This window comes from Mesoplodon bidens (assembly GCF_964165515.1).
Source record: "Mesoplodon bidens genome assembly, chromosome: 20".
NCBI lineage: Eukaryota > Metazoa > Chordata > Mammalia > Artiodactyla > Ziphiidae > Mesoplodon > Mesoplodon bidens.
The window spans coordinates 15969433-15990850 of record NC_138181.1 but is presented as its reverse complement, the minus strand read 5'-3'; the positions used below and the strand labels follow the sequence as shown (position 1 = coordinate 15990850).

General features: G+C 42.2%; 1 protein-coding gene across 14 annotated transcripts in view; it reads right to left on the bottom strand.

The window, feature by feature from the left end:
* FUT10 (fucosyltransferase 10) overlaps nt 1–21418 on the bottom strand; it is a 265015-nt gene that overhangs the window by 183384 nt on the left and 60213 nt on the right. For 7 of the 14 annotated variants that reach the window (XM_081221152.1, XM_081221153.1, XM_081221151.1 and 4 more), the window contains one exon: nt 13688–13845. In XM_081221152.1, coding sequence (XP_081077278.1) covers nt 13688–13845 — 158 coding nt within the window. The other 7 variants (XM_081221146.1, XM_081221140.1, XM_081221141.1 and 4 more) reach the window with 7 other exon arrangements.

Below are 21418 nucleotides of genomic sequence, written 5' to 3'. Positions count from 1 at the left end.
AACAGTGAGAGGCCCACGTACCGCAAAAAAAAAAAAAAAAAAAAAAAAAAAAAACCACCATCTGACGTTCAAGATACTTAGTCTGCAGGAGACAAACATGTAAACAGATCATTACAGTGGCTATACAGTAAGTCCTCTTAGAGACATTGCAGGCTCAGTTTTTCCCATCTCACTTTTCTCCTCCTGATCTCAGGTGCACGCAAGACAAGGATGAGAAGAGGGAACAGGAGACAGATGGTATTTTAGCAGGACAATCCACAGGACATGCCTATGGGATTGCAGATGCTACATCTTCCAGAATATCGGGGAAGCCTCCTTCCCTCCACCTGGGGCGGCATCCAGCAGAGGGCTTAGCAGTGCGAGGAGACTCACCTGCAGAGAGAAGCAGACCGAGTGGGCAACAAAAAGTAAATGTGCCAAGTCTCAGACCAGTTGAGACAGACCAGAGAAGGAGAAGTTAATGAACTGTGTCAGGAGAGACTCCCAAAGCCTACCTCCTCATTGAAACTCTTAAACGAGCTAGAAGGTAGACCCCCAAATCAAAAACTCTTCAATGTGTTCTTCCTCGTTCCCTGTGGGTATGGGGCTGTGCACACATGTAAGCATGTACACGTGAACTTACCCTGTCAAGACCATTTGGGAAATGGGTTGTCCTGTTCCCTTCTTCTCTACACTGGAGTATAATCTTGGTGATTACAAAAGAGAAATATGCAACGTGTAATGAAGGAAAAGAAGAGAAAATAATAATAGTCTTTGAGGGCACTAGGGAAGGCTTCACTGAGGAAATCATTTGAGCTGAGTCTTGAAGCATAAATAGAAATTCATCAAACTGATATTCCGAGCAGAGGAAATAAAAGTGTATACAAAGATGCAGAGGTCTGAAGAAAGCATGGAGTGTTCAGGCAACATACAGTTAGTTTGGTACAGCAGAGCACAGGGGCATGCTAATAAATGGGGAAGATGTAAGAGGTGAGCTTAGAAAGTCAGGGAAGGTCTGTTTCAGAAGAGTCTTTATCCCAGAGGGAATGTGTGGCTATTAAAGGATATTAAGCTAGGGAGTGTCTGATTTAAAAGAGGAAGGTTTTTGTTGAAAGAAAGGTCCCAAAGTGAGCAGACTACAAAGTCGACACCATGTAAATAAATTGGGGAAAGCCTATGCAAAGGTCATTGAGCTGCGAGGTCGAAGGATGTGGGGCGTGACCTTGGAAGAGACCCACGGAGCTCCTGAACTTGGTGGGACTAGACTGTGGTTGGTGAGGTCCTACACAAAACAGTGGCAGAAGAAAGGAACTGATATGAATATGTTAAAAGAGGAGATTGCTAAATGGGACGGGTTAACATGGAGAGAGAAGGCAAGGAAGGAACAGAGAGAATGCTCGGATGCATAGTTGTAGAGATTTGACAGACGGATCTATGGGGAAAGATCTCGATTTCCATCTCGTTAAGGTCAAGGGGCCTGGGTTGAATCTCACTCAAGTTTCCCAGTGGGTAGTTGAACATACACGTTGATCATGATTAGAAGTGTGGCTTTGAGGAGAAAAAAATGTTTGGTGTCAGAAGACAGATCCGTGATTGTCTAGGGCCAGGAATGGGGGAGTATTGACTAGAAAGGGGAACAAGGGGTCTTACTGGGGTGATATACATGTTCTACATCTTGACTGTGGTGGAGGATACACAGCTATATACATTTGAAAAGAACTTATTGAACTTGACATGGGTACACTGTAGTTTATGTGATTATAATGCAGTAACAGTTCATTTTTTAAGATGTTTTGTCTTAAGTATACGAATGATAGTTGAAAATGCGAAGTGGACAAGAGAGATGAGAAAAGTTATAGAGTGAGATAAGAAGAGGATGGAGGCGAGAACTGTGTCACAGGGGTAGGAGAGGGAAACTCGCAAAATCACCAGCTAGCGTTCAGTGTTTAGCCGTGAAACAGAATAGTACCATCTTACAGCTCTTTGCGGGGGACTTCCCTGGTGGCCTGGTGGCTAAGACTCCATGCTCCCAACGCAGGGAGCCCGAGTTCAATCCCTGGTCAGGGAACTAGATCCCACGTGCCGCAACTGAAGATCATACACGCAGCAACAAAGATCCCGCATGCCACAACTAAGACCTGGCGCAGCCAAATAAATATCCAAAAATAAAAAATAAAAAAGCTCTTTGGGGGCTTATATGTCATCTAGTTCTACTTCATTTTACATATGAAGGAACTGGGATTCATACTGAGGTAAAATGCTTTGCTCAAGGCCACAGAGGTAGTTAACAGCAAAGGCAACACTAGTTCCAAGCCAGGACCCCTGAGCCTGGGATGGCTCTGCCCTGGACTGCTTCATCAGTGGGACTCAAATGTAAAAGCACACCCTACACCACAAAAAAGAGGTCCCACTGTCCCACTGGAGTCGAGCCATATATTTCCTCCTCTTAGTTACTGCTTTCTTGTGCAGGGCTCATCAAAGAGCCACGTGACCCTAAGAGCTTGCAGAAAGCTTTAGAAGACAAACCCACCTCCCACTATCTGAGGTTTTGGAAGTGAAAGGAATACGGTTAGATCTAGATGTGCACCACCATGACTGAAAACAGAGGAGGCATTTTTTTCATCACACAGATATCTACCTACAAAGCAGGGGTTTGGGTTTTGTTTTGTTTTCCTGGGATGACACATCTCTGCACATTGCACAGGCACTTTCTGACAAATCAAATAAACGAACATGTCACGAGTCAGCGAAAATTAAGACCGAGGAGGTGTAGAGAAGGTACTGAACAATTTATCAAGCCACACACAACCTTTCCATTTTTATTTTCTTTTATGTTTCTTAAAAAAATGAACTCACATAAGTGTACTTTTGTTTATAAGAAAAGAGACAAAAGGCTGCCTCCATTGGTGAGTATTGAACAGATGGAGCCAGAAGCATCGAGGGGAGAGGAAACAGAGACAAATACAGTTGTCATGGTTTCTTTGAGATGCAGTAAACGAAGGGACCCAAATGGACAATGAAAGCCCCCACTGGGTAAAACCACGTCACTCCTTTCTTTTTAGGTAATTGCCAAGCTCACTTGGAAGGTCTGAAGTCCATGGGAGATGAGAAAACAGCAATGCTATCACTCACCCCTGGCTATTCTCAAACTATATTGACCCTGGAACCATCCTATCCTCCCATATAACAGACAGCCAACAATTAATGACTACCTCAGATTAATCTGTTATCCCAGTGGGCAGTGCCCTGCAGAAATATGTGACACATGTAAACACAAGACATGAGGGAAGCTGGGCACTGCCCGAGACCAAGTTCTCTGTTTCGTTGGGAAGCAGCAAGCACATATGCGAAGAACAGCACTGTGAAAGATCTGTAAATCCTGCTGACACATTCAAGGTCCCTGTCTCGGTGTCACTTTCCAGTCCTCTCCGAATTAACCCCAGTCCACCTCCACTGTATTCCAGGTAATATGTAGATCGGACGAGAGCTTGATATACCTGTATTGCCCAATCATGTCCCCATCATTTGTTTATGGGAGTGTTGGAAAAGGAGAGAATGGGATAGAGAGGGATCCCTTCTCAACAGCTTTTTTGGGGGTCAAATCGAAGTCCAGCGCATTGAAGACTGTCTCTATGTGATGGAGAACAGGCGAACGTCGGAAACATTCAAATGTTTGGCTGAACTCACGTGTTTTGTCTGGAGGTTCTGATCAGGTTGATACAAGGTCTTTTCTAAGGTCATCGCAGAGGCTGCCAGCGCTGAGATCAGACTGTTTCACCCCGAGCTCTACAGCAGTCCCCGTCCGGTGCCTGCCAAAACAGATTCTTCCCAGTCCACACAAGATGAGGGGTTGTTTTCTCCTCGTTCTCCATGCCCTTCGTGAATGACCCTCTAGTTTGTTCCAGACTGGTGCAACGTGAGCAGAGGTCCTGTGTCGAGGGGAGGAAGGTGGCTGTGTTTAGGAAACACTGGTTCTGGGGTGATGGGTGGAAACACGCTGGGCACCCGAGCCAGCTGCAGACAGAAGGAGGAAGGGGGGTTCACCTTGGCTCGGCTGCATGTCCTCAGAAGCCAAGAAGAGCAATTCTTAGGCTGTTGAAATGTATCTCTCTCGTGAGTCTGTCCCCAAAGCCCAAAGCCTGCAACATCTCATTTCCTGTTTGGGGATTTCCTGAAATCAAAACGGAGATGTTGGCCTCTGTAAAGAAACCTGTAGAAAGACTTTTCTCTGGAACTAGGACCATGTGTCTCAGCTTCAGCGTTCAATTTGGCCTCACCAGCTTGATGCTCTTTTTCCATCTCCTCGGAAAGTGCATGTACCACACCTCTCCTTCATTGCCCATACCCTCTGTTCCTGGTCATTGGCACTCCCCCTCAGTTTTTGAAAATGTGAAAGCCTCTTATTATGAAGTTTATTTGGAGGTATTGCTTTTCCAAAAGAGGGGGGCAGAATATGAATTTGGGGGAACCACGTTATCCCCTATAATTGAAAAACTGAAGGAAATTTTGGATAAGCATCAAATTAGAAAGAACACAGCCTTGATGAATGGTATCTTTGTTTCTTAGATCTGGGACTTGTGTGGGGAGGGTGGAAATGGGCATAATAAGTAGGCCATAGGAAATGACATCATACACTCTTTTCTTTCACCCTTAAAGCTGGTTTTCCCTAACCATCATCATGGTTTACTAGAGTGTCACTTCCAAGATCCAAACATTATTTTTGTCTAAATTCTTGTTGTTCACACAAATATATCACCATTACTTCACAAGTCCTTTGTGAGCTTTGCTCTGCCAGCTCTCACAATGGGGAAGAAGAAGGACCTGTGTCTACAGAATTGCATGAGCCTCTGCAAACAAATAGGCGCAATACCAGCAAACTGAGACCTTCCCAAAGATGGGAGTATGTTTAAGGCCAATGTATGGGCTTTCCCAAGTGTTTCACTTCCGCATATATACAAACCAAATTACTTATAATTCCAATATCACGAGAAAGCTTCTGAAGAAGAAACAGACTGACTTATAAGCATGACACAAACTCCCCTCCACTAGTAAAGAATTTCATACCTATTTTAAAGGCTATAAGGGTAGAACTAGATTTTTCCATATCAGTGGGGAAGGGGACTTTTTTTTCCCAGAGGCACTGTAAAGAATTGCAGCCACCTCTTTCTCTCCCCATGGGAGAAAACAGAGTATGGCGGAAAGAATGTGAACAAACAAAACAATCTTGGGTTTGAAATTTGGATCTGTCATTTATTAGTGATATGGTATTGCATAAGCTATGTATATAATTACCGTGTCCTGCTTCACCATCTTAGGTGAAGTAAAATACATTTCTTTTAATATGAGCTTCCACATTCCCTATCTCAAAACGATTTTTTCTCAAGGGAACCCTCCTACACTGGTGGTGCAGCCACTATGGAAAACAGTATGAGGGTTCCTCAAAAAACTAAAAACAGAGCTACCATATGATCCAGCACTCCCACTCCTGGGCATATATCTAGAGAAAACCATAATTCGAAAAGATATGTGCACCCTAATATTCACAGCAGCACTACTCACGATAGCCAAGACATGGAAGCAACCTAAATGTCAATCGACAGATGAATGGATAAAGAAGTGGTACATATATACAATGGAATACTACTCAGTCATAAAAAAAGAATGAAATAATGCCATTTGCAGCAACATGGATGGACCTAGAGATTATCACACTAAGCAAAGTAAATCATACAGAGAAAGACAAATACCATATGATACCACTTATATGTGGAATCTCAAATATGACACAAACGAACCTATCTACAAAACAGAAACAGACTCACAGACGTACAGAACAGACTTGTGGTTGCCAAGGAGGAGGGGGTGGGGGAGAGATGGATTGGGAGTTTGGGATAAGCAGATGCAAACTATTATATATAGAATGGATAAACAAAAAGGTCCTACTGTAGAGCACAGGGAACTATATTCAATATCCTGTGATAAACCATAATGGAAAAGAATATGAAAAAGAATATATATATGTATAACTTAATCACTTTGCTGTACAGCAGAAATCAACACAACATTGCAAACCAACTGTACTTCAATTTAAAAAAAAGATTATAAAAATGTATTTTCAATGGCATCCCTAGAGTTACTGCAAAAATAAACAAATTATGGAGGGGGCGTCACAGCAGATGTGTTTCATTTTCTTATTTCTGCTTCATCACCTCCAGGCTAAAGACATACGCTGAAGTTGGGATGTTAGACCATGAAAACAGGAAGTAGAAGACATCTGGGATTATACTTTACTACCTAAAGATGTTCATCTAAGTGACCTGCATTCTCTCAGACTAGCAGATAATATTATTTCACTGGTGAAATGAGTCTTCTTATTAATGGTGTGTGAACTATATACACGATGACTGAATGCGGCTTGTAAGATACAACTTTTTCAGGTGCTGCAACTAAGTGAATATTGACTCGCCCCAGCCCCTGTACTGAAGGTGAACAGATGGAGTTTAGCCACACAGCAGGACGCTTGCCCGGTGAGCGCACCACTGTTATTGCCATTCCCAAGTCAGTTCTTATTCTTGCCGGAAATCACATGACGCTGACAGGAGAAATGTCTCCTCTTCTGGGGAACAGGAATAAAACAATGGAGTAAAAAATGAAAAGAACAGAGAAAGGATTTGCTTTCAGACTTGCCAACTCACTCCGAAACTGAACTTTCAGTACTTTTAACCATCTTGTCAGTATAGCACATTTAATACACTCTATCAATATAATCCACTTATATCATATCTCATGCTTCAAATAGAGTAGTAGAAATTCAGGAAGTAAATTCTATCTCAAGGGGCTCTTACAGAATAAAGAAACAAAACCTTCCTGGAAGTGGTTTGTATTTTGCTAAGGCGTTTCCATTTTCATTCCCCTACTAGAATTAACATGGAAGCTCTATGGTGGCAGGGGTTTTGTCAGTTTCACTCACTGCTATAGCCTCTTGGCCCAGAATAATTCCTGGCACATATTAAGTGCTCAATAAAAAATTATTGAGTAAATCAATAAATTCCAGGCAGCCTGACATTCTGAGTGACCCAAATAATGATAATTTCCTTGATAATATTTTAAAAATAATTTTCTTGTTCTTTAATACTTTTTTTCTTGTTTCCCTAGTGAAAAAAACCAAAGGCTTCTTTTCCTTCATGGAAAGTTCTGATTACCTTTTACCTTACCCCAATTTTCAAGTGATCAATAATTTTAAAAATATCCACTAGAAACTCCATTTTCCCTTATGGAACACTTCAACCAAAAAAACTAATCTAAAACAAATTCTCTCTCTCTCTCTAGTACATAACACTATTTCTTCCTTCCTTCAAATTATAAAAACAAACTAATGAACTAAAAACTCCTGGCCTTTCTCACCTTCTGAGATGGCCCACACTCTATATGCGGAGTGTGTTTCTTTCTAAATAAATCCACTTCTTACCTAAAAAAATAAAAATAAAAATTCCTTTACACGTCATCACCTCTGTTTCCACTCAATGTCAAAAGTAACATTTGTTAGTCTCATCAGGAAAGTCTCAAGAATCAGGAAGTTGTCAAGTTAGAAGTGGTGGAAATTAGTTTTCCAAAATTTTAATCTTCATTTGAAAGCTGAAATTTTAACATTGGCAACAATGTCTATTGGTTCTCTTAAACTGACAGGCTCACTATATTTCCATGAAGATAACTGACAAAAACCCATCACTGAACAACCCACAGTTTGCCAGACACTCTTTTGAGCAAAAATGGTTTTCCAGGGAAAAGTTTAGCTCACAACTCAAACAATCACACAGTGCTTTTCTTTGAGATTCCCATTGTGCTTTGGTGTGCAGCAGACATGCTTTATATATATACACCAAATTCTGTCACATAGAATATTAAAAAGACATGTACTCAAAGGTCAAGTTTTTATAAAATTAGTCATTTTTATTACTTCATCAAGGACATCATTAAGTAAACTGGCTTTATTTTTCTGGGAGTGTGACTCATCAGATGAGTCTACATCAGTCACGTTTACTCTGTATACATAAGAAGCAATCTATGTGAGGCTCATTCCAAAGGCTCCTGGGATACTGCCCTTGCCTTAAAACCATTAACGGCACCTGCTACCTACATTGATAGTCCCTAAAATCTTTAATTACCTACTCAATCAGGTTTTTTTTAATTAAGGAGTTAGTGATAGTAAAATTCCAAGTATTCCTAATGGCCTATTGGGGCTGGTTGTATAACCTCTGGTGAGCGAAGTTGGAAGATGAAGTCATGGTTTGCAATGGGAAATAAAATAGGGAACAAATTTTTGACTTAATGTTCACAATTCTCCTCGAGACATTGATCAACGTTCAGTCCTGATTCATTTCAGAAGCTTCCAGAGACAAAGAGCTGAACGGCTCATGTCACTGGCTCCAGGGGGATACCACAGAGCAAGGGTAGTTATCAGGGAAGAAGCCCAGGAAGGTGAAAGGAGGTCTCTGTTGATCATGATAGGTCATACCCTCCTGGGGATACAGTCCACCTCTGACTGACCCCAGGCTTGGCTGTTAAGCCCAATGAGTTGAGAGGACAAAAATCATGGAGGGTCACTCCTGCCCCTTCTCACACCTTGCATCCTGCCCAAGTCCTTAATAATCCCCCTTCCACCAGCACCAACGGGTCACTAATTTAATGGGTTGGGCCCAGGATATTGATGAGGTCACATTTACTAGTCAGAGAGGTTACTATGACTTAAAAGGGAGCTCTCATGCAACGCACCCCATATTCTTGCATCCGTAGCAAGTGGAGAGCAAAGAGGGCTTGTCTCCTAAGAGGTTTCCCCCTCTTTTATTCCTGCTTTGATCCTTGGTTAATGAGTAAGCAGGGTGAGGACCTACAGACTTTCTCTCCTTTCTCTTGGCACATTGAACAGGCTGGTCCTAAGACTGAGAATTGAGAAACAGAAAGGCCATAAAAGATGCTCCTTAGGCTTCAAATCTAAATTATATGTTCAAATCCAGCTTTTACTGGAGTTCACTGCACTGGGTTTATTTGGGTTTGCACAGCTACTATAAAGAGGTTGCTGAGTTTCATTATGCTCTTGGGAACTTTGTGTAAAACTCCATCAGAAGTCCCATGGAAGGGAGAGACAGTTATAGTACAATTCAAGCTTTCCTCTGTCCCTGGTTTTAATACCATCCGCGTATCACAATGCCCCTCACACCTTTCTCCATTGTCCTGCTTGTATCTGCTACAGTGCCTACCACAATGCCCATCTCATAACAATAAATATGTTTGAAACAACTAAATGAAGAACAAAAGGGTACCATCCCTGGTCCAATCATTAGTCATTCCCTTTTCCTGAACCAACCTCAACCCAGGTCTTCACAAACAAAAGGGTGATGGCCACAGATAGCTGGAACAACTACAGCTCGCATTTACTGAGAGAAGTATGAACACAAGCTTACTTAATCATCACAACAACCTCACAGGGAGCAAACATGACACATGAACAAGATACAGCTTTAAAAGGTCGAATAACTTGACCAAGGTAATAAAGGTGGTACATCAAAGAGTAGGGACTAAAATCAGGTCTTTCTCATTCCAGTCATAGCTCATAATTCTATATTCCCTCTGAGTTCCTAAAGCATTTTCATTTCTGTAATCAGAAGGAAATAAAGATATACATTGACATTAGAATTATGCGGTAAAGATATTATTCTCTAAGATATTACCTAGCGACAACAACAACAAAAATGGAAATAAAGGAAAGAAATTTCCGAAAGAAGGGCGAAGAAATTCTTTGTAAACTATTCAAGATTGCAAAGGTACTTGAAACATAAACTGACTACCTTTATTTGTGGCCTGTGGACTTCTATACTGTTTACTTTGAAGATTCTAAGAAAGACATATGTCATTTATGCAGAGTTATACACTCCTGGCTTTAGATAATCAACATTATTCATTGAAAATTAACTTTACACTGGATTCCCCTAAGGAATTGTTGTCTTTAGCAGGAATTATGTGCTACTAATAATTTTTAATGCACAATATTACAATGGGTATTTCAAATTTCAAGTTCAGGTCTGTATTGTGCTTAGATCCTTAAGGTGTTCTATTGATACTGAGCCATTCTCTTATGTGTAATACATGTTTGACCCTGAAAGAATGATGCTCATTTTTGCCCATGTCTTTATTTCTGAGAAGTGCATAGAACACTGTATGCATTCAATCTGTTACTAATAACGATAATGACCTCAACTGATATTTTAGTTGCTAGAATCCAGTCCTTAAGAGCAACAAAGAAGCCAGTCAGCATTCAGATTCTGAAATATTATATTTGCTATGTGACCAAAGGTCAAAGTTGCCTCCATTTTCAGGTGAAGAAGTAAAGACTATTAACTAACATTAGTAATCATTTTCTTCAATATTTCTGAAAAGGTTTCTGCCCACCTCGTCATACTGCTTTGAAAATCAGTCTTTGAGAATAATCCAAGTAAAGCGTACTGAAGCACTAAGCAGAAAGCTGCATTGCAGGAAGTCCTTCACAGCCATGAGCCGTTCCACACAACAGCCTGTGAGGTAGGACACTTGTTGAATCATATTTCAAAAATGGAGTCACTGAGGTAAAGAGAAAGGTGTCCTATGATGGGGTCAACAGAGATAAAATACACAGAGGGCCTTCCATGGAACTCCAAAAGCAGAGCTCCCGTTTTGCAGATAAGAATCACTCCATGACAGCAATTATCACAGACAAGAAGGCATTATCTTATTAATGAAAACTCTATTGCAAAAGACACATATGTCAAGCAAAAAATAATAATAAAGTCTCAAATCTATGGGTACTCAAAGAGTTCCAAAGAATCCTTGGTTTATTTTCCTGAAATATGCCTCACTTTTATTTTTATTTTTTAATTTTTTACAATTTCTTTATTTTATTTATTTTTGGCTGCCTTGGGTCTTTGTTGCTGTGCACGGGCTTTCTCTAGTTGCGGTGAGCAGGGGCTACTCTTCATTGCAGTGAGCGGGCTTCTCATTGCGGTGGCTTCTCTTGTTGCAGAACACGGGCTCTAGGCACGCGGGCTTCAGTAGTTGTGGCATGCAGGCACAGTAGTTGTGGTTCGTGGGCTCTAGAGCACAGGCTCAGTAGTTGCGGCCCAAGGGCTTAGTTGCTCCGCGGCACGTGGGACCTTCCCAGACCAGGGCTCGAACCCGTGTCCCCTGGATTGGCAAGTGGATTCTTAATTACTGTGCCACCAGGGAAGGCCCTACACCTCATTTTTAATCCCATGAAATTCCCTCTCCTTTATCCTCTTCCTCCACAAAATTTTTATACCACATTAAATGAGCAATGATTTTATTTCACTAAATTTGCTCAGGGCTACATACTGCATACAAGTTTAGGGTGAATTTGATCAATGGACTCATGAAGAAGAACCAAGCAGAACCAAAAAATCACATGAAATGTTGGGGTTTAAGACCTACATGCAGGGACTTCCCTGGTGGCACAGTGGTTAAGAATCCGCCTTCCAATGCAGGGGACACGGGTTCGAGCCCTGGTCCAGGAAGATCCCACATGCCGCAGAGCAACTGAACCCATGCACCACAACTACTGAGCCCTCGTGCCACAACTACTGAAGCCCATGCTCCACAACAAGGGAAGCCACCGCGATGAGAAGCCCATGCACCACGATGAAGAGTAGCCCCTGCTCGCCACAACTAGAGAAAGCCCACACGCAGCAATGAAGACCCAACACACCCAAACATAAATTAATTAATTAAATAAGTTTAAAAAAAAAAGACCTACATGCAGCACATAAGCACTGGGGGTATCTGCTTAAGGCATTTGTGACGGAGAACTGAATCTACTCGATAATGTCTCATCAGAGGCACAAATCATATCCTGGGCTTTTTTTAAGAGTGGGGAAAAAAAGAAAGAGAAGAAAAGAAACAAACAAATAAACCCATTTAAAATACAACTTAAAATCTGGCCTTTCCAATCCTTTCCCTTTTGATATTATCAGATAAAAGAGCCGAGAGATAAATAAATTCCTTTCCATCCCCAACACTACCCAGTAAGTATGCTTCCTCCTTTAAAGAAGAGTGTGCTTCCCTTGAAAAACACACAGTGGCTCTAACCTAGTTTGTTACTGTCCTAGTAAAAACACCTACAAAATGAAGCTTCTTAAATTTCGATAATTAAAGAATGTTACACAGAAAAGAACTTCTAAGACCAGCCCAATCACTTCTTTTTAGGTACAAAAACTAAGGCCCGGGGAGGTTAAGAGATTTGTTCAAAATCATAGTTAGTTAATGGCAGAGCTGGGATAGAGAAGAACTTAGTCAGAGGGGAGAAACAATGTGACCCCTCTTGCTGCTAAAACAATGTACTGGTTTCAGTCCTTATTTCTCTGACACAGCCAGAAAGACAGCTACGTAAGGAAAAGATCGCCCTTGGCAGGAACAGAAAGGCGCTGGCCTGCGATACAAAGGCAGCTGGTGCCGAGAGGGTGCTTTCCTCAGTCTTCCCCTGGTGCCACATCAGGGACATGAGCACGCAGGACTCTTCCTGTCCTCTGGAGCTTACGTCTTTCCACAATAAAGAATATCAAAGCCGTCACACGTTGGGTGGCAGCAGGTTTTAGTGTGATCTAGAAGCCGCCCCACGCTCACAAGGAAAGGGAACGAGAGGCAGTGTTTTCTCCTTGTCTTTCGAGAAGCTCCAATAGAAGCTCCAGAGAAGACAGGTGAAACTCCTCTGTGACAGGATCAGAAATGACAGGGAATGCTCCCAAACTGGCAGGGCTGCCCACCACTGCAGGCTGCGCATCACCCTAAGACAAGACAAATCCGCTTCCACACCACTGGAGTTCCCCAGGGCACTCACCTTCATGCTCACAGCGATCAAAACGCGCAGCCTGTCCAGCCTGAACCACAGGACTCTCTGTACTATTCTGCTCTGTGGAATAAGGGAACATAGGGAACTACTCACCACCCAAAACACACAAGGAAGAGGCACGTCTTCCCAAGACGTTTGTTCCAGGGAGGAACGGGGGAGGATGCAGGGCAAGGTGGTAATAAGAAAGGCGGGAGAGGTGGTTGAAAGTATGGAAGAGGCAGAGACGTGCTATGTTCTTTAGATCTGGGGAGACGGCGGATCAACCCCACGCAGCCTTCACTACTCACTCACATCCCTGGAAACCAACAGATGGCATCTCTCATTGCCAGGTTCTAACGCATCACATGATCCTGCTCAGCGTCGGGACACTGGGCTTGCCAAACACCAATAAATACAGCCAGTGAGGTGAGTGTAAGAATCCACAGCTACACCCTCTGCCTTCCTTGCAAGGACTCTTTCCTTGCAGCAAGGAACACACTCATTCTACAGTAGGTGTATTTCCACACAAGGCGGCAGGGATGCAGGTCCAGACATGTACACTGAAGGTGACCAGTGTTCATAAGAAATATTTCTTTTTTACTATAGAAAACAGAGAAGTGACCCCTAGGGTAACTCATATCTATTATTCAATAGAGCTCACTATGAGTACTGCACACATTAATTCTCATCCTAGTGGGTTTTCCACAGAGCAGCTATTATATTCAGATATTAAGGCAACCTAGAAAATAAAACTCTGACACTTTTTGATATTAGTCCTTGAATACTAGGGCCCAAAACTCTTGAGTTGAAAAGTTTTGATTCCTATCAACCAGCCACCTTAGTGCTTGGGCTTCTTTCTTGGATTGTTGGAAGCTTGGTATCCACATCTCTCGCAAAGAGCTCCGACGTGGGGCGAGGGGTGAGAAAGCAAACGCTGTAGGCTCTGGACAGCTCAGGTGGGTAATGTCTGCCTTCCATCGTTTGAGTGGTAAGCCCTGCATTGAGAGAAGGGGCGGTGGGGGGGGGGAGAATTAAAAACATAAGATAAGTTAACACAAGCCTCACGTTCCCTGAAGCAAGTACCTTCACTCCATAGAGTCCACAAAGTTACACGTTGAACAGCTGAAGGAGAAAGAATCTAACATTGAGAGTATTCTGTGCACTAGATAGTTTGCTAGGCGTGTTACATAGCTTGTCTCATTCAGTCCTTCAATCCATTCAACATAAACAGTCTCGTGCCAAAGTACATACTTATGGAATTTTATTTATTTATTCGGCTGCGCTGGTTCTTAGTTGCGGCATACGGGCTCTTAGTTGCAGCATGTGGGATCTAGTCCCCTAACTAGGGATCAAACCCAGGCCCCCTGCATTGAGAATGAGGAGTCTTGGCCGCTGGGCCACCAGGGAAGTCCCATTTATGGAATTTTAGAACACAGGGAAAAAGGAAGAGATTCTACAACATTCCTAAGAGGAAAAGACCAATTCTGAGGGTCAGAAGTTAGGATGGTTTTGGATTTCTGGACAGGAACACTGGAAGTTAAAAAGCAGTGGTGAAATTCATTGATGAACATTAACATTAGTACGTACAACTTTAAGGAGAAGGGTATTTGCATAGCCTCAAAACACCTCCCCCCAGATATTTACTGATTATTGTGGTGGTTTTAACATATGTCCACAAATTATTTTATATTCCTCCCTCAAGGAGGTGAAGCTTAATTCTCCTCCCTTTGAGTGTGGGCTGGACTTAGTAACTCGCTTAGTGGAAAGAGAAAATTAGCAACTTCACAGAGGAAAAATCTAGCAGACACCACCTTAACCAAGTGATCAAAGTTAGCATCACCAGTAAAATGTCATGTTGATAGAATTTATCCTCTGATATGATACGATGTGAAGACCTTTTTCACCTCTGTGGTATTATTCTCCCAAATCCAAAACCCACGTCTTAACATGTCAGATAAACCCTACGGAGGGACATCCTACAAAGTACTGACCAGTCCTCTTCAAAAATGTCAAAGTTATTAAAAATAAGGAAAGACTGCACAACTGTCACAGACTTAAGGAGTCTAAGGTGACGTGAGGAGTGATTACAATCTGGTATCCTGGATCTGATCCTGGAACAAAGGATATGCGTGGAGAAGCTGGTGAAATAGGACTGACGTCTGTAGTTCAGTTCCTAGTACTTTAACAGTCAATATTAGTTTCTCAGTGTTGACCAATGTGCCATGGTTATGTAAAATGTTAACATTAGAGGAAGCCAGGTGAAGAGAATTCAGGAACTCTGTACTATCTTTGTAACTCTTCTGTCAATCTAAAATCATTTCAAAATTAAAAGTTTTTTTTAAGCCAATAACAAAATGCCTTCAAAATTCTGAGAAAAACTGATGACCATTGTAATAGTTTGCATTCAGCTAAACTATAGCTTAAATGTTGAAATAAAATGAAGACATTTCAGGCAACCCCCATACACCAGGAAGCTATATGAGGATACAATCAACCCACAGAAGAGGGAAAGCTAAGAAAAAAGGAAGAAAACATGCAGGAAGCAGAAGTGTCAACACAACAGAAAAAGACAAAGAGATTCCCAAAATGCTGGGGAAGGGAGATCTCAGGCTGATGTTCTACACAGTGTAGAGGGCAGCCAGACCTATTGATGTATGTCAGAAGGCTCCGGGAGAGATTTACTCAGCAAGATGAAATGAACTGGATGCCTGGTATACGTGAATGTCTTCAAAGGAGATTTAAACAATCAACAAGGATTGAATTAGTGATTAAAATGTTTAAATAAACAAGTAAGAAATAAGACAAGTATTAACTAGAAGGAAACCAAAAGCTGTACAAAGGGAAACAAATCATAGTATACTACATTGCTTGTATCTATAATCAGAGAAACACTGAATATCAAAAAATTAGTGTATAAGAGCATGTTATTTAGAAACATTGAGTAATAACCAAAAGAATTAGCTAACTATGGTGATGAGTGGCTGCTTCTAGGGAAGGAGAAAAGGGAAACGAAGTAGAAGACTGTTTTTTTAAACGAACTTTGCAGAACTATTTGATACTTTAACCTACGCACATGTACATCTTTTTCTAAAAAAAATTTTTTTTTAATGTGAAGATAGTAGGGTTTCCGGGGTGGAGTCAAGATTGCGGACTAGGAGGACGCGGAATTCACATCCTCGCACAACCAGGGCACTTTCCAGGCACCAGTGGGCGACCACGGACACCTAAGGGGACGGGAGGAACCCCCAGCGACCGGGTAGTACGTGGAGTGTTGGGGGGAATGAGGGGGGAAGAGAAGTGGAGGCGGGACGGGACTGGAGCCCCTGAGGGGTGGCTGGGGGAAGGGAAGGGATTCCACACCTGAAGGGGTAAATTGGGGGACCATTGGGAGGGCAGAGGATCAAAAGGGAGCGTGGCCAGGTCTCCCCCGCCCACTTGGGCCCCCAGGAGCCTGCTGAGATCCTGGGCCTGATCTTCTGCCCACCGAGGCCTCCCCCAGCCGCGTGGGTCCTGAGGGAGTGGGAGGGAGGGAAGGGGGAGCAAAAGTAAAGGCCGGACCTCGGGGACCTGGCACCCCTGGGGGGCGGCTGGGGGATGGGAAGAGTTCCTACATCCAGCAGGACCCACCCACAGTTAGGGGTCGAGTGGGGACAGGGGAGACGCTGGCGGAGACCCTTGAGGTGTGGCGCGGAGGAACAGAAGGGAACGTGGCCAGCGCTTTCCCTGTCCACTTAGGCACCGGGGAGCCTCTTGGGCTGCTGGGCCTAATCCTCTGCCCACAGAGCCTTCCTGCTGCCTGCAGAGCCCAAGCCCCGCCACTACCCCCCCACCCAGGGCCTTACCTCCAAACTCCAGAACTCCACACTTCCGAGGTCCCGCTTTGGATCTGCTGCGTCTCCCCTTCCGCGCGCGCAGGTCCTAGGCAGGGGCCCCACCCTATGCTTGAACGTTGCCCCACCCAGGCCCTGCCCCCAATGCCTTTTCCAGTTACATGGGTCCTGAGCCCAGGCCCTGCCCCATGCTCAAATGTCACCACCCCAGACTTTATTTTAAATACAAATAGGAAATCTCTAAATTGTCTTGCCTTTTAGAAGCAAGGCATACTGCATATTTCCTTTTTCTTAGAAATCCTCTCCATTTTCATACCTTATTTATAATTCTAACTTCAGAAGATCATCCAAGCTACTTACAACATCATATTTAATCTTTAAGAAGAAAAATTTTGACCTGAGGTATGCCTATTGGATGACTTTTTTTTTTTTTTTTTTTTTTGCGGTACGCAGGCCTCTCACTGCTGTGGCCTCTCCCGTTGTGGAGCACAGGCTCCGGACTCGCAGGCTCAGCGGCCATGGCTCACGGGCCCAGCCACTCCGCGGCATGTGGGATCTTCCTGGACCGGGTCATGAACCCGTGTCCCCTAAATCGGCAGGCGGACTCTCAACCACTGCGCCACCAGGGAAGCCCTATTGGATGACTTTTAAGAGATGACATTTATGATACAGGAAGAATAGGTCTTATACTTAGTAGGTATTAGATAAAAGTGTGTTCAAAGAAAAAAATGCAAAGCAGCTCTTTTTCTCCTGGCAGCTGTTCATTTGATAACTTAGGATTATTATTCCTGGTGGTGATTTAGTACCATCACTAAAATGACAGGGAGGAGTTTTTTATTAAGGCATAAATTCACAAGGACAAACAAAATAATGGAGACAACAGCAACAAATTTTTGGAAGTTGCCATTTGGTGGCAAATGACTTAGTTGACCTGAGAAAGCTGAGTTCTAAAAAGCAGCGGGAAAGCAGTAAAGCAACTCGGTCTACAATGCAGAGTTCTCAAGATATTAGGAATTTGGTGGCATAAAGAATCTCTGAAAATGGGTAAAAAGATGGGACTAAAACCAGAGAGCTGCTTGTCATTTTTGGTAAGGAGCAATTAAAACCCCAGATCATCACTCTGCACAAACAGGAAACGGGTGTTCCCCACCCCAGAAAAATCAGAAGTGTATCCTCCAATGAAAGTTAAACAGTGGGTCTCTAGACTGGGGGAGAGTGGACACAGATGAGGGTTAGGGCGCTGTACTCTAGCTGACACCTCTTCTGTACCTGAACCTCTTATCCTCACCTGTCTCTTGTTCCAGCTGTGTAGGGCTCTAACCAACTGGGCACCTCACCTACTCCCATGTGACTCAACGTCCTTTCCTGACATTTAACCATTGAAATCATTGTGAAACTCTTCTCAGCACCCATATCGCACCCATATCACACATGTACAACCTGAAAGTGAGGAGGAGCTAAGCCCAGTGGGGCAAACTTTTTTTTTTTTTCTTTGCGGTACGCGGGCCTCTCACTGTTGTGGCCTCTCCCGTTGCGGAGCACAGGCTCCGGACACACAGGCTCAGCAGCCATGGCTCACGGGCCCAGCCGCTCCGCGGCATGTGGGATCTTCCCGGACCGGGGCACGAACCCGTGTCCCCCGCATCGGCAGGCGGACTCTCAACCACTGCACCACCAGGGAAGCCCCCAGTGGGGCAAACTTTTGATCAAAGGGAAACTGGAGCAATGGATACATTCTCTCCCCTTCTTTACCTTAAAGGAATGGTCCTGAGATACAGTAAATGCTCCTCGGGATGGGGCCCCAAGGATTAACCAATGCATCCCACTTAGAGGCACTCAGTTCAGTACATTCTCAAACTGGCTCTCGTTCCTTCACTGCTTCACTCACCCATTCCTCACTCCCCCTTTCTAGGACTGTACCCCCAGTCAAACCAAAGCACAAATGCCTCTGCTTCCATTTCCATTTTCTGTGTTTAAATAGTTGGTACCAGAAGTGGTCCTAGAGAGCATTATTCACCTGATGGCAATAAGGTCCCACTGCCAATAGTAAATGACCAATAAAATTAATAAGGCTGTAAACTGTTCATCATCAGCACTCAGCACATAAGTGAGAAAGGAGTCCCTGCTCAGAGAGGAAATAGCTTATATGCCAAAAGGACCTGAAGGACCTGGTTAGGATGTATGGGCAAGAATTGGGGCATGTGTAAGAGTGTATCTTGAGGTAGTGTATCTTGAGGGTGGGAGGAATATAAGGCTAAACAGGGCATTATGGACCTGGAGGGACTCACTTATGACATGGAACTCAGTGCTCTGGCAATGTTCTGAAGCTGGTCCTAATAGCTTGTTGAATGGTTCTTTAAAACTTAGACATGATGACAGTCTACTATAAATGAGATAGAGATGCTTGTGGATGGGCATTAACATAAAAAGTTGACTGGAACAGCTCTGATCTGCTATACAGATACCAAATTCAGCAAGGCAGCTGCAGTTGGGTCTACTGTCAAGTTAAGTAAATGGTCATGCCCCACCGTTTTCCATGATTTATCTTGTTTCTGTCAGTGGTCAGAAACGTAAATTAAATGTGGGGGGCAGATATGATGGGCCCCTCATAAATCCCATCATAGAGTATGCCTAGTCAGTGCAGTAGAGGAAAAAGGAAGAAATAAAGGACAGATTGAGGGGGACAGGGGAAGAGTAAAATTGTCTTTATTTGTAAATGACATGATCATTTACACAGAAAAATCCTAGGAATTCAAAAAAAAAAAAAAAGATACCAGAACTAATCAGTGAGTTTAACAAGGTTGCAGTATACGAGGTCAAACATACAAAATCAATTTTATTTCTATATACTAGCAACGAACAATTGGAAAATAAAGGTTTTTAAAAAAAAAAAATACCACTTACTGTGGTATCCAAAAATGTGAACTTCTTAGGGATAAATTTGACCAAAGGGTTATAAAACTTGTACACCAGAAACTACAAAATACTGTTTAAAGAAATTAAAGAAGACCTAAATAAATGAACAGATATATCATGCTTATTGATTAAATGTCTCTATATTGTTGTCAATTCTCCCCAAATTGACATATAGATTCAACAAAATCCCAATGAAAATCCCATCAAGCATTTTTGTAGAAACTGACAAAATGAATCTAAAATTTATGCGTAAAAGCAAAAGACCAAAAATAGTGAAAATAATTTTTAAAAAGAACAAAGTTGGAAGATTAACACTACCTCATTTCAAGACTTATTATAAAGCAACAGTACTCAAATATAGATATACTGATCAGCACAGAAACTGACCCATGCATATATGGCCAACTGATTTTTTTTAAAAAGAAGCCAAGGTAATTCAATCAGGAAAGAATAATCTTTCCAGCAAATGAGGCTGATACAATTGGATATCCAAATAAACAAACCTCAACTCTTACATTATACCACAACACAAAAATTAACTCTAAGTGGATCATAGACCTAAATGTAAAAGTTAAAACAACCAAACTTCTAGAAGAAAACAGAAGCAAATCTTAGAGACCTTGGGTTAGACAAAGGTTTTTTTAAACAAGCCACAAAAAGCACAAGATATAAAAGAAAAAATTATGAGCTGGACTTCATCAAAATTAAAAACTTTACACTTCTATAGACACTATTAAGAAAATGAAAAGACAACCCACAGACTGGAAGAAAACATTTGTTAATTTTATAATTGACAAATGACTTGTATTCACAGTATATAAAGAATTCTTACAAGTCAAGAATAACAAGTCAAACAACCCAGTTTTTTAAAAATGAGCAAAAGACTTAAAGAGATATATCACAAAAGAAGATATTGACAGCAAATAAGTCATTAAAAGATATTCAACATCATTAGTTATTAAGAAAATGTAAATTAAACCGCAGTGAGATACACTATACACCCAATAGAAAGGCAAAAATTAGAAGACTGACCACACACCAACTGTTAATGAATGAACTCTCATACAATGCTGGCAGGAATGAAAGATGGAGAAACTCTAGAAAATAAATTAGTCGTTTCTCTAAATGTTAAACGTACATCTACCATATGACCTAGCCAATCCACTCCTAGGTATTTACGGAAGAGAAGTGAAAGCGTATATCCATACAAAGACCTGTACATGAATGTTCACATCAGCTTTATTTGTAATAGGCAAAAACTGGAAACAGGCACGTGGATAAGCAAATTTTGGTATATCCAAACTTCAGCAATATAGAGAAATGGACTCTTGATACACACAGAATTGTGGATAAACATCAACATTATCATACAGGATGAAAGAAGCCAGACACAAAAGAATACACACTACATGATTCCATGTATACAAAATTCTAGAAAACTGCCTTGGCTTCTTTGTCAAAAGTGACAAAAAGCAGATGAGTGGTTGCCTGAAGAAGCGGGTGGAAAAGGGATAGGTTACAAACACACATGAGGAAACGTTTAGGGGAGAATAGAAATGTCTGTCATCTTGACTGAGGTGATGGTTTCACAGGTGTTTGCACATGTAATAACTAATCCAACTGTAAACTTTAAATATATGCAGTTTATTGTACATCAGTTATACCTCAATAAAGCTAATTTTTTAAAGTTTATCCCAATTCTGTAAAGTTATATTCCTGGTTATTCCATGTTGTCTCCCCTATTATAGCCTCTTTGAGGACAGGATAATGTATCAATAAATGTTCTTTAACTAACATTAACTCCTGGGTTGGTCTCTTCAAT